Source organism: Tursiops truncatus, chromosome 19 (assembly GCF_011762595.2).
Source record: "Tursiops truncatus isolate mTurTru1 chromosome 19, mTurTru1.mat.Y, whole genome shotgun sequence".
Lineage (NCBI taxonomy): Eukaryota > Metazoa > Chordata > Mammalia > Artiodactyla > Delphinidae > Tursiops > Tursiops truncatus.
In genome coordinates this window covers 47,249,043-47,261,614 of record NC_047052.1, presented here as the reverse complement: position 1 = coordinate 47,261,614, position 12,572 = coordinate 47,249,043, and the positions used below count along the sequence as shown (strand labels likewise).

Here is a 12,572-nt window from a genome sequence, read left to right as displayed (position 1 = left end):
TGTATAACCTGAAACTAACAACACTGTAAATCAACTATACTTCAATTTAAAAACTAAAACTAAAAATAGCTATCAAAACAAAAACAAATACTCAGAACCAGGGAAAAAGCACAGGGACCCTGCCAGGCCCTAGCAGGTCGCAGGAAACTGGTTTGATCTCCACCAGACAACCTCATCTCAAGCTCAAATGGCTACAAGGGAGGCAGGTAACTTGAATGAATCAGACTGGATGGAGATCTTGCCAAACTTTCAAACTTTTAGCTAAAACCCGCAGTAAGATATATATATTTTACTTGTAATCCAAGTCATACACATATGTCTGTGTGCTCACAGTTGCACACATGTAACTAGACTTAGTTCCACAAAGCAGTCCTTTCCCTTAAGGCTATGGCAGAATACCCTGCTATTTTCCATCCTGCTCTACTTCATTTTTCTACACAACCAATAACAACCCATTAAACTGACTTCATGAGCCACCAAGGGATCAAAGAGGATCTGCCCCGCCAGGATTTAGCTCCAGCCCAATGCTGCCACAAGGGAAGCAGGCCTGAGATGCCAGATGGTCCAATGTCAAGAGAATTTGGAAACCCAGGATGTTTTGTAAAATCTCCTGATTTTAAAGGTTAGCAACAGTTCAAATTCTAATACCAATTTTTTTTTTTTTAATGCTTTGCAGGCTAAACAAACACCTGACAGTTTGCAATCTCTGGCCTACAGCTGTTTTGCTATGTCGATGCTTATTTCTGAGGGGTTTGAGCAAACTTTACCGACACTTTTTGTGCCAAATAAGGACAAAAGCAGAGAGAATATTCCAAGTGCTAGTAAGACGAGGCATATGAAGATGATGGTAACAAAAGGGATACTTATCTTACATAGCTATTGTCTAAATGGTTGTTTGTACAGTGTCACTTTGGACTTAGGAATAAAACGAGTTAGGACTTAGGAATCAGCAAGAAGACCTTTGGCAATAATACCCATATGGTTACCATGTGGACTGAACACCTGCGAAGTTCCAGCCCCTGTGTGTGTGCGTTCTCTGGATTTTATCATTTTAATTCCTCACAGTGGGAATTCCCTGGCGGTCCAGGGGTTAGGACTCCACGCTTTCACTGCCGAGAGCGCAGGTTCAATCCCTGGTGGGGGAACTAAGATCCTGCAAGCTGTGTGGCGTGGCCATTAAAAAAAAAAAAAAAAAGGGCTTCCCTGGTGGCGCAGCGGTTGACAGTCCGCCTGCCGATGCAGGGCACATGGGTTCGTGCCCCGGTCTGGGAAGATCCCACATGCCGCGGAGCGGCTGGGCCCGTGAGCCATGGCCGCTGAGCCTGCGCATCCGGAGACTGTGCTCCGCAACAGGAGAGGCTACAACAGTGAGAGGCTCGTGTACTGCAATAAAAATAGAAAAAAAAATTCCTCACAGTGACCTTCCACGGGAGGTATCCTTAGACTCACTTTACACATGTGGAAACTGAGGCTCACAGAGGTCAAGTGACCTCTGCCACCTCTCATTCATTCAGCACAAAATTACTGAGCTCCAAGGTAGGAGCCCAGTATTTTGCAGCTCCTCCCGTCAAGAGATAGAGCGGGGCTTCCCTGGTGGCGCAGTGGTTGAGAGTCTGCCTGCCGATGCAGGGGACACGGGTTCGTGCCCCGGTCCGGGAGGATCCCACGTGCCACGGAGCGGCTGGGCCCATAAGCCATGGCCGCTGAGCCTGCGCATCTGGAGCCTGTGCTCCGCAACAGGAGAGGCCACAACAGTGAGAGGCCCGCTTACCACAAAAAAAAAAAAAAAGAGAGCGGATTTCTCCACTCCTTGGGTCTGAGCGGCCCTCAAGACTTGCTTTGGACAACAGAATGCATTGGAAGTAGTGCTGTCTGACTTTCAGAGCCTGGGCCCTCAGAGAGATCTCTTGGGACCCCAGTGTAAGGAAGCCCGGGCCAAGGACTTCCCCGGTAGGACAGTGGTTAAGAATCCACCTTCCAATGCAGGGGATATGGGTTTGATCCCTGGGCAGGGAACTAAGATCCCACATGCCGCAGGGCAACTAAGGCCACGCACTGCAACTACTGAGCCTGCGCACTCTGGAGCCCATGCGCTACAACAAAAGATCCTGCGTGCTACAACTAAGACCCGACGCAGCCAAATAAATAAATATTTTTTTTTAAAAAAAGGAAGCCCAGGCCAGCCTGCTGAAGGATGAGGGAGAATGAGTGAACCGAGATGTGCCGGCCAACAGCCCAGCCTAGACACCAGCTGAATGCAACCACGGTGAGCTCAGCAGAACTGCTTAGTTGGCCCACAGAACTGTGAGAAATAATAATCATTATTGTTGGAAGCCTCCAGGTTTTGGGGCGGTTTGTTATACAGTGATGGGTACTATAAGGTACCTATAGACTAGATTCCAGGACCCCAACAAAGTCTCAGAGCTGAGGGGAGATGGGATGGAGGGGAGTCAGTGCTTTTCTCTCTCTCCCAAACCACATTTTCAAATCCAAAACTGTGGAACCAGGAATAGGAATGAGATAATACTAATAATAGCAGCAGCAGCTAGCATTTCTTGTGGGCTTGCTGTGTGACAGCTATTCTGTCAGCGTAGGAGGTCAGTATTATTACCTCTATTTGAGAGATGAGGACACAGGTCCCGAGAAGTGAAGTAGTGAGTGGCTGAGATGGACAAGTCAGGCTGAGTCCAAAGCTCTGCTCTTAAGCCCTATGCCAGACTAAACAAGATCAGAGCTGGGAGAAGCTAGACACAGAGACGGGGGGGCCTGGCCGGGTATCAAAGCTAGAGAATCAGAAATCAATAATTCTCTAGACAAACACCCAGTGTTAGAGCTGGAAGGTGCTCATACAGCCCTCTTGATGTACATAGGAGGAAACCGAAGTTCAGAGAGGTCAGGTGTTTTGCCCAAGGTCACACAGCTGAAGCAGGGCAGTAGGAAGGGGAGATTGGGCAGAGCTGGGATTCAAAATCCAGTTGCTGTGCTCTCCAAAGCCCTTGTTCCTTCCACCAGGCCAAGCTGATCTTCAAATTCAAGACTGAGGCACCTGGGTTCTGGATTTGGGTTTGAGGCCTCAGGATCAGGTGGGAGCTGATAGAGCCAGAAACAGGGACTGAGGCCTGTGGACAGAACGCTAGGTCAGAAAACAATGATCTATCACTCAACCCGCAGCCCCAGACCATCAGATCCAAGGGTTTTAAGAAGCCTCTAATCCACGGTTTTCAGATTTCTTCAAAAAGAATCTTCTGCAGAAGCCCAGCATTGCAGACGGACAGTGGGATGTTGCTAAGTCTGATTCTAAGAACTCATCCTACGAATGGCTATGCACCTGTACACAAAAATGTAGGTCCAGGAGGATCATGGCAGCATTTCTTGTATCAGGAACAAAGACTGAAACAGCCTAATTTGGAACAGGTTAAAAAGATTATTGATGTCATCAAAGAATCCCAGGCAACTACTAAAATAAGTTCTATAAGATATATTCAGAGGAAAAAAACAAGCTACAGAACAACGTGTACAATATGCTATCCTTTGTGAAGGAAAAAGTGGGTATGGGCTCGTACATGCTCAGACATATCTGGGAGGATGGGGAAAAAAATGGGGGACTGGGGAGGGAAGGGGACGGATTTTTTCACTCCCCCCCTCCCCACACGCTTTGAATTCTATTTAGTGTAGAATTAAACTGAATGCTACTTAATTCTATTTAATTAACTTCTGTCCTGCCCCCAGTTTAAAATATTAATATTAAAATATTTTTAAAATTTTAGAGATGATATTTAAATGCATATGGAAATGTAAAAGATCAAAAGAACCAAAGCAATCCTAAAGAAGAACACGAAAACTGGAGGATTCACCCTACTGGGTACGAAGACAATTTAAAACTGTGGTGTTATGAAAGAATGCTCAACATCATTAATTATTAGAGAAATGCAAATCAAAACTACAATGAGGTATCATCTCACACCGGTCAGAATGGCCATCAACAAAAAATCTAGAAACAATAAATGCTGGAGAGGGTGTGGAGAAAAGGGAACCCTCTTGCACTGTTGGTGGGAATGCAAATTGATACAGCCACTATGGAGAACAGTATGGAGGTTCCTTAAAAAACTAAAAATGGAATTACCATACGACCCAGCAATCCCACTACTGGACATATACCCTGAGAAAACCATAATTCAAAAAGAGTCATGTACCAAAATGTTCATTGCAGCTCTATTTACAATAGCCAGGTCATGGAGGCAACCTAAGTGTCCATCAACAGATGAATGGATAAAGAAGATGTGGCACATATATACAATGGAATATTACTCAGCCATAAAAAGAAACGAAACTGAGTTATTTGTAGTGAGGTGGATGGACCTAGAGTCTGTCATACAGAGTGAAGTTAAGTCAGAAAGAGAAAAATACCGTATACTAACACATATATATGGAATCTAAGAAAAAAAAAAAAGGTCATGAAGAACCTAGGGATAAGATGGGAATAAAGACACAGACCTACTAGAGAATGGACTTGAGGATATGGGGAGGGGGAAGGGTAAGCTGTGACAAAGTGAGAGAGCGGCATGGACATATATACACTACCAAACGTAAAATAGCTAGCTAGTGGGAAGCAGCCGCATAGCACAGGGAGATAGCTCGGTGCTTTGTGACCACCTAGAGGGGTGGGATATGGAGGGTGGGAGGGAGGGAGACACAAGAGGGAAGAGGTATGGGAACATATGTATAACTGATTCACTTTGTTATAAAGCAGAAACTAACACACAATTGTAAAGCAATTATACTCCAGTAAAGATGTTAAAAATAAATAAATAAATAAAATAAAACTATGGTATTTAAGACAATGTGGTATTAGAGCAAAGACAGACAAACAGACAATAGAATGGAGAGTTTGGAAACCCACACATAAATGGATACTTGATTTATGACAAGGGTAAGACTGTGCTGAAGGGGGAAAGAATGAACATTTTAATAAATGGTGCCATTCAATAGAACATCCATATGGAAAAAATGTACTCTGACCCCCCTACCTCATATAACACACAAAAACCAATTCTAGGTGGATTGTAGATCTAAATGTAAAAGGCAAAATTATTACATTTTCAAGAAACATATAGGAGACTAGCTTTATGAACCTGGGGTAGGCAGAGAACTCTTTTTTTTTTGGCCGTGCTGTGTGGCATGTTGGATCTTAGTTCCCCGACCACAGATCAAACCCATGCCCTCTGCCGTGGAAACGCGGGGTCTTAACCACAGGACCGCCAGGGAAATCCCAAGAATTCTTAAATTCTAAAAGCATTAACTGGACTTCCCTGGTGGTGCAGTGGTTAAGAATCCACCTGCCAATGCAGGGGACACGGGTTCCAGCCCTGGTCTGGGAAGATCCCATATGTTGTGGAGCAACTAAGCCCGTGCACCACAACTACTGAGCCTACTCACCACAACTACTGAAGCCCACACGCTCTAGGGCTCGTGCTCTGCAACAAGAGAAGCCACCACAATGAGATGCCCGCGCACCGCAATGAAGAGTAGCCCCCGCTCGCCACAACTAGAGGAAGCCCGCGCACAGCAACGAAGACCCAATGCAGCCAAAAATAAATAAATAAGTACGTACGTAAATAAATAAATAAATAAAAGCATTAACCGTAAAGCAGGGAGAAAAGGATAAAATGGACTTTAGGAAAATTAAAGATCCTTTCATCAAAAGATACCACTGGGGGGACTTCCCTGGTGGTCCAGTGACTAAGACTCTGCGCTCCCAATGCAGGGGGCCCGGATTCAATCCCTGGTCAGGGAACTAGATCCCGCATGCTGCAAACAAGAGTTCATAAGCTGCAACTAAAGATCCCGCACGCCACAACAAAGATCCTGCATTTAGCAACGAAGATCCCGCATGCCACAACTAAGACCTGGCACGGCCAAATAAATAAATAAATATTGAAAAAAAAAAAAAAGATACCATTGAGGGGAATTCTCTGGCTGCCCACTGGTTAAGACTCCTCACTTTCACTGCCGAGGGCCCAGGTTCAATCCCTGGTCGGGGAACTAAGATCCCACAAGCTGCACGGCACAGCCAAAAAAAATACCACCAAGAGTGAAAAGGCAAGCCTCAGAGTGGGAGAAGGTCTCTGCAATGCATATTCCAACAAAGAACTTATATCCAGAACATATAAATAGATTACAAATCAATAAAAAGGTCAGATATTCCAATTTTCTAAAAATAGAGAAAGATCTGAGCAGGGACTTCCCAAAAGAAGGTTCCAAACAGGCAATAAATGACAAAGTGGTCACCTTCCACAGTCGTTAAGGAAATGTAAGTTAAAACTACAATAGGGTTGGCACCTTCCTATACTCAGCACCGGCTAAACTGAGGAGCGACTGGAATTCTCCTTCACACACTGCCAGTGGGAATGGGGAATGGTACCGCCACTTTGGAAAATGCTTTGGCAGTATCTACCGAGGCTGGAAAACTCCAGCAATTCCACTCCTGCAAATACACTCGACAGAAATGCCTATGCATGTTCACCGAAAGGCGTGTGGTAGGGTGTTCACAGCAGGACTATTCACAATAGCAAAAGAACTAGAAACAACTTCAATGCGCATCAATTTGGTGGGTAAGTAAATCGCGGTTCGTTCATATAACAGGACATATAACGAGACTAAACTATTTGCAGCAACGTGGGTGAATCTCACAAACACGTGTTGTGCACAAGAAGGCAGACCAGAGAGAGAACATAGAATACGATGCCATTTATGTGAAGTTCAAAGCAGGCAAAGCTAACCTGGGGGGCGGTTAGAGACCAGAAGGGGCATATGGAGAGCTGGGGGTGGGAGAACTGGTCCCACAGGTGTGTTCAGTAATTGCAAATTCAGTGAGTGGTACACTTAACGATTTGTGCAAATTTCTGTATGCATGTTACACTTCTATAAAAATCCCTTGAAACTAAGAAATGTTAAAGTAGGGTGGGTTCTAGAACATTCCTCACAAGCTGCTTGCCTGGACCTTTTTTGTGAAGCCAGGACCCAATTCCATATCCAAGACTTCCTGGAGGGCAGTTTAAAGGACCCCGATCTAGTTTACCCCCTTCAGTTTATTATGAATATTTTAGTTCCCTCATTTTATAGGAGGAAGCTGAGGACAGAGAGGAGAGACCCACCCAGGTCACAAAGTGTACGGACGGCAGGGCCAGGCCTAGAACGCAGCAGCGAGGCCTTGGAAAGAAGCAGAAATCGACGTGGTGTGGCGCAACGTAGAAGCACGTGGGCTCTGCCATCCTCTAGTTGCGCGATTCGCGTCACCTAACCCTCCTGCACCTTAGTTTTGTCTGAAAATCGGCGCTCACAATGGTACCTGCCTCAGGGCTGCCATGAACGCCAAGTAACTCCAGCGAACAGCTCAGCATACAGCTCAAAGACTCTGGCCACGATGGTGGCTATTCTTTACTTTTTTTGGCCCAACTACTCGGCTTGTGGGATCCTAGTTCCCCGACCGGGGATTGAACCCCGGCCCTCAGCAGTGAAAGCGCACAGTCCTAACCACTGGACAGCCAGGGAATTCCCGACTGCTATTCTTACTGATGATGCCAGATGGAGAGAGAAAAGGGATTCACATGTGCTCAGCACATCTTCCCAGCAGGACACTGCCGGGGGGCCTGCTGATCTCATGCCATCCTCCCACAGCCCTTCAAGGTGGGACTATTAGACCCATTTTACGGATGAACGTATGGAGCCTCGAGAGTTCGATGACCTGAGGTCCAGGCAAAGCCAGGAATGCAAGTGAGGTCTGTCTGACCCCAGAGGCACCAAAGAGCAGGACGACATGTCCCAGTCTGATGAAGGGAGAACCTCTCTGGGAGGGGGCGGGGCCTGGGGCTTGGGGAAGGGCCCTGCAAAGCCTCATCCCCTGGGGCACCTCTCCTGCACCCCCAGCTTCCCTGAGGGACCTCTCTCGGTCTTGGCACCAGCCCGCCCTCGCTCAACTCCAGATGTGTGGGCACCACCCAGGGACAGCCCCAGCCTCCACCCCACCTGCTCCCTCCTCCAGCCCAGCCCATCAACATCCCACATCAGATCCCCTCCCTCCCCACAGCCCCAGACAGCTCAGGCCTCATCCTCCCCAACCTGGGGCGTCTCTCTCTCTCCTGCAGCCTCCCTCAGGGCCCCACTTTTCTGACACCCAGATCTGGCCCTGCCCCTTCCTGCTTAACGGTCTCTAACGACCAGGATAAGCATAACTAAGTTCTCCAGAGACCCTTCCCCACCTCTGTCACAGCACTCACCACCCCCCCATGTTCCATGGGGCACCACCCCAGGCCCAAGGGACAGAGCAGGGAATAAGACAAGCCCTGAAAGCTTCCTGTCCCCGGCGCCCAGGTTGACTCACGTCTGAATCCCCGAGTGCCTGGAGCAGGCCCAGCCCAGAAACACAAGTCTGAAAATGTTAGTGAACGAATGGGCAGGTCCGGCTGTGCACACTGAGGCCACTGCCTCCGCATCCGATCTGGCAAACACCTCCTGAGGCCCCTGCTTCTGTGGTTCCTGCTGCCTGGAAGGCCAGGTCCCTCCTTCTCTGTGCACCCAACTCCTACACAGCTTCTAAAGCCCTGTCTAACACCACCTCCTCTGTGAAGCCTTCTTCAGGCCTTTGAAGGCTGAGGCAGCCCCTCCTTTCTGTGGGGGTCCCTTATTACCCTGTGTGGAAATGATTGTGTCCAGGTCTGCCTCCATCAGACTGGGATTCCCCCTGCAGGGTCACTCAAGGATAGGGAGACCACGGGACCACCTGGGACTCATTCCTCCGCCTCCAGAATATGTGTGAGGTCTGGCGCAGGGCAGCTTCAGTAAATATTTGTGGAATGAATGAGAAAATGAATGACTCCGTCAGGAGAAAAATGAAGGTCAGGAAGAGGGCAACACTGGCTCAGGGGCCCTGGGGAGAACTGGAGACAAGTGTGGGAAAAGACTGGAAGCCCCCCGGGGTCACAGCCCTGCTCTCCTGATACCCCCTCCCTGACCTCCGCCCCTGCTCCCCACCGAGAACCCCAGGAAGCCTCTGGGGTTGGCTCCACTCCCACACGTGCAGAGGCGCTCCGTCTCCCAGCCAGCCTGGCCTGGTCCTCAGGGCCCCTGAGTGAGGCTGTTACGAAGTGTTTGGTTTCCCGTCTGTAAGCCATCTGGCCCTCCCCCGGAGGAGGTCCACATTAGGTCAGGAGCTCCCTAGGGACAGAGGAAATAGCTCTGTGACGCGCTGCTTTAGGGGGCCTCCGACGTCCTGTGGAGCCTGTGTAATCCTCTCAACCTCAGCATCCACAGCTATCAGCCAGCCCGCCTCACGGTGACCGAGGGGCTTCGCCCAGACAACGGATGCCAGCGGGCCAGGGACCCAGCTGCTCGAGGCAGCTTCCTGCTCCCCAGGTCCTGTGCGTCTCCCCTCCCTGGCCTCCTGGCAGGAAGCAGCAGGGTGCAGGGGAGAGGGCAGGGGCTCCGAGCATGTCACTCAGCTCCAGCAGGGACTCACCCTGTGACCTGTTTCCTTACCTTCAAAAGGAGGAAGATAGGACAAACCTCACCGACTAGCTGAGAGGTTTAATGAGTGACACCTGCAAGGGCCTAGCACCGTGCCTGCTGCAGAACAGGTGCTCCATATATCCTCGCGTCTCTGGTCTGGTAAAATGCAGGAGTGACACTCCAGGGGCTACAGGACCATCTCCACGGCTGGTGCTCAGGAAGGAGAGGACTGGACATTCAGAGCACAGTGGTTAAGACTAGGGCTCTGGAGACTCAGAGACGCGGCATCCATCCTGGCTATGCCTTATAAGAGACGTGGCATTCGTCCTGGCTATGCCTTATACTTGCTGTGTGACCTGGGCAAGTCGCTTTACCTCTCTGAGCCTCTTCAAGATGGATATTAAATAAGTTGGCATGTGTCAACACACTCGGTGGGCAAATGTGACAAAATGACTGCTCTAGCAATGGCGATTTACAGGGGCCTACCCTGGGCCAGGCGCTGCGAGAGGCGCCCCGCCTGTACCGCCTCGTGGAATCCTCATGATGCCAGTCGTTCCCATCTCTGCCGTGCATCGGCAGGCTGGCAGCACCCAGGGCTGGACCTGGCTCTGATGGCAGAGTCTGTGCCCACCGCTGCTCCAGCAGCAATTAGGCTGGTGACGTCGCGGCCACAGTCAGGAGTTGTTGGGTGCCTGGGTCACGTCCCCACTGGTCCGTGTGCCGTGCCAGCCCAGGCATCCCTCCTCCTCACTAGGACTGGCCTGGGGCACCGCTCAGGAAAGGCACCTTCATCTACCGCCTGTCCCCACAAGGGCCACTCACCAGGATGGTCGTAACCACCAGCGTCTTATTGGCCAGTGTCTGCGACAGGTTGATGTCCAGGGTGGTGGCGTTCATCGCCAGGGTCCGGTTGGAGTACCACACCCCGATCTGAGGCAGAGAGGGCACTGTCAGCACAGGCCCTGCCTGAGGATGCCTCAGCCCTCTGGGCCCCGCCCCGCCCTGCCCCAGCCCCCAGCTCCATCCAGGCTCTGGCATTGTCCTGGGGATGCTCACCTCACGGTGGCCCTGCCGAGACTTCTCCAGGATGCGCAGGGTGTAGTTGGTCCTCTGACCTTTGCTGTTGAACTCGACACGCCCAGTCAGCCCGTCATACTCTACCTAGCAGGGCGGGAGGAGGGCAGAGGGAAGGGTGGCAGGGGCCCAGAGGGGAAGAGACAGAGATGGAGGAGACGAGAGAGAGGGAGAGGGACCAGGAAGGACCACAGTTAAACGAGTAAGACAACATGCCAGCAAACGAGAGGAGATGGAACAAAGAAGCAGGGCAAGGGCAGCGCAGACAGGCAGAGGAAGGCCGGGAGAGGAGAGACAGACGGGAGAGTGAGGCCCAGGGAGAGCAGGAGGTGGGGCCGGGGTTGGAGGTGGGGGGACAGGGCAGAGGGGGTGCCGCGGGGTGGACACAGCGAGCACCGCCCCAGGAGGCAGGCTGCCACGCCACCTCGGCCCTCCCCACTCCCGGCTCACCATGCGCAGGTAGTTCATGAGGCTGGTCCCATGGGGCCAAATGTTGGCCGACGTACAGGCCAGCGGCTTCACACCGATCTCCTGGCTGCGGTTCAGCTCCCGGACGGCACTCACCACCACGTGCACGGCGTCGAACATCAGGGCAGCTGACAGCTGGGGTGTGGGGTGTGGGGGGGGCAGAGATGGGGAGGGATGGGAAAGATGCAGTTCAGCCAGGGGAGCCCCAAAGCCCCGTGTACCACCCCCAAGCCCCGAGACAACTCTCCTCTCTCCAGGAACATAAAACCACGCAGGTCAGGAGCGAGGACGGTCTTCTAGGGGATCGGAGATGACAGTGGGAAAGATGTGCATGCTGCCCACGCCGCCATGGGGGCAGCTCTTCCTGACTGCGTGCGGCCTGTGTCTGTTTGGGGAAGGGCACGTCTGACAGGGTTTGCCTAGACGGCCAGCTGTCACCCTCAAGGGGGATGTTGGTGGGCGCAGGAATCTGTGTGTCTTTGTGGCTGATGTAGGGTCATGGAGGGTGGGGGGAGACAGCCACAGCCCCTGTCTGAGTGTGTCTGGGGACACATTTATGTGGGTGGGGCTGGAAAAACATGCTTATTTGTCTATATACAGGGTGGGCCTGATGTGCAGGAAGCAGGAGAACGTAACGGTTATGAGTCCAGGGCTTGGGAGGCTCTGAGCTGGAGGCCCGGCCCTACTACTTCCTGTAGAGAACCAAGTCCACACCTCTCTCAGAATCTCAGTTTCCTCCCTTGTAAAGGAAGGGTGATAGTTATCTCTGCCTCCGAGTGCTTATGTGGGGCTCAAGCGAGACAATGCATGCAAAGTGCTCAAAATAGCGCCTGGCACACAGTGAGGGCTCGACACAAACTGGCCACTGAGCGGTGACGGCCAACATGGGATGTGTGTCTGGGAGAGCGTGTCTTGGCTGGGTGGGGTAAAGGTCTGAATATCCGTGTTGGGTAGGTAGGTGTGGGGTGCGGATGGACGCTCCCCTGTCCGTGTATGTGTGCGATGGCCCTGCATGCACATGTCTGACCGCAAGGCTCAGTGTCTGTGTGAGTTTTTGTGCACGTAGCAGTGTCTTGGTACCTTGGTGTATGGCTAGATGTTTGTGAACAAATACACATAAATATGCATCTTTTGTATGTTTGCATTTATTCAACGTATATTATCAGATACTACTCTGAGCAGGTGGTTTTAGATGCTGGTTATACCATAGTGAACAAAACAGAAATGCCCGCCCTCATGGAACTTACAAGCTAAATATCTGTACATACCTCTAAGCAAAACATAGAGCAAGCCACATGGTGATTAGATAAGCAAAGATAGATGCTATGGAGAAAAATCTGGCAGGGAAGGTGGCTAAATAGTGGGTAGTTTGCCATTTTGTAAACAGGGGGACATTTGAGCAGTAACTTGGAGAGGAGGGAGCAAATTGCTAGTTCCCTGGGGAAGTGCACGCAAAGCAGCAGGAAGAGCAAGTGCAAAGGCCCTGAGTTGCGCATGTGCTGGGGCAGCAGAGGCACCTGGAGGAG

General features: G+C 50.8%; 1 protein-coding gene across 1 annotated transcript in view; it reads right to left on the bottom strand.

Moving 5' to 3' along the window:
- The window catches only part of GRIK5 (glutamate ionotropic receptor kainate type subunit 5), a 57,097-nt gene that overhangs the window by 26,153 nt on the left and 18,372 nt on the right, over positions 1–12,572 (bottom strand). Inside the window, exons 10-12 of the mRNA XM_073795902.1 lie at positions 11,029–11,181; positions 10,561–10,665; positions 10,327–10,434 (exon numbers count right to left, since the gene is read on the bottom strand). Of these exons, the coding sequence (XP_073652003.1) occupies positions 10,327–10,434; positions 10,561–10,665; positions 11,029–11,181 (366 nt within the window). The remainder of the gene's footprint in view (positions 1–10,326; positions 10,435–10,560; positions 10,666–11,028; positions 11,182–12,572) is intronic.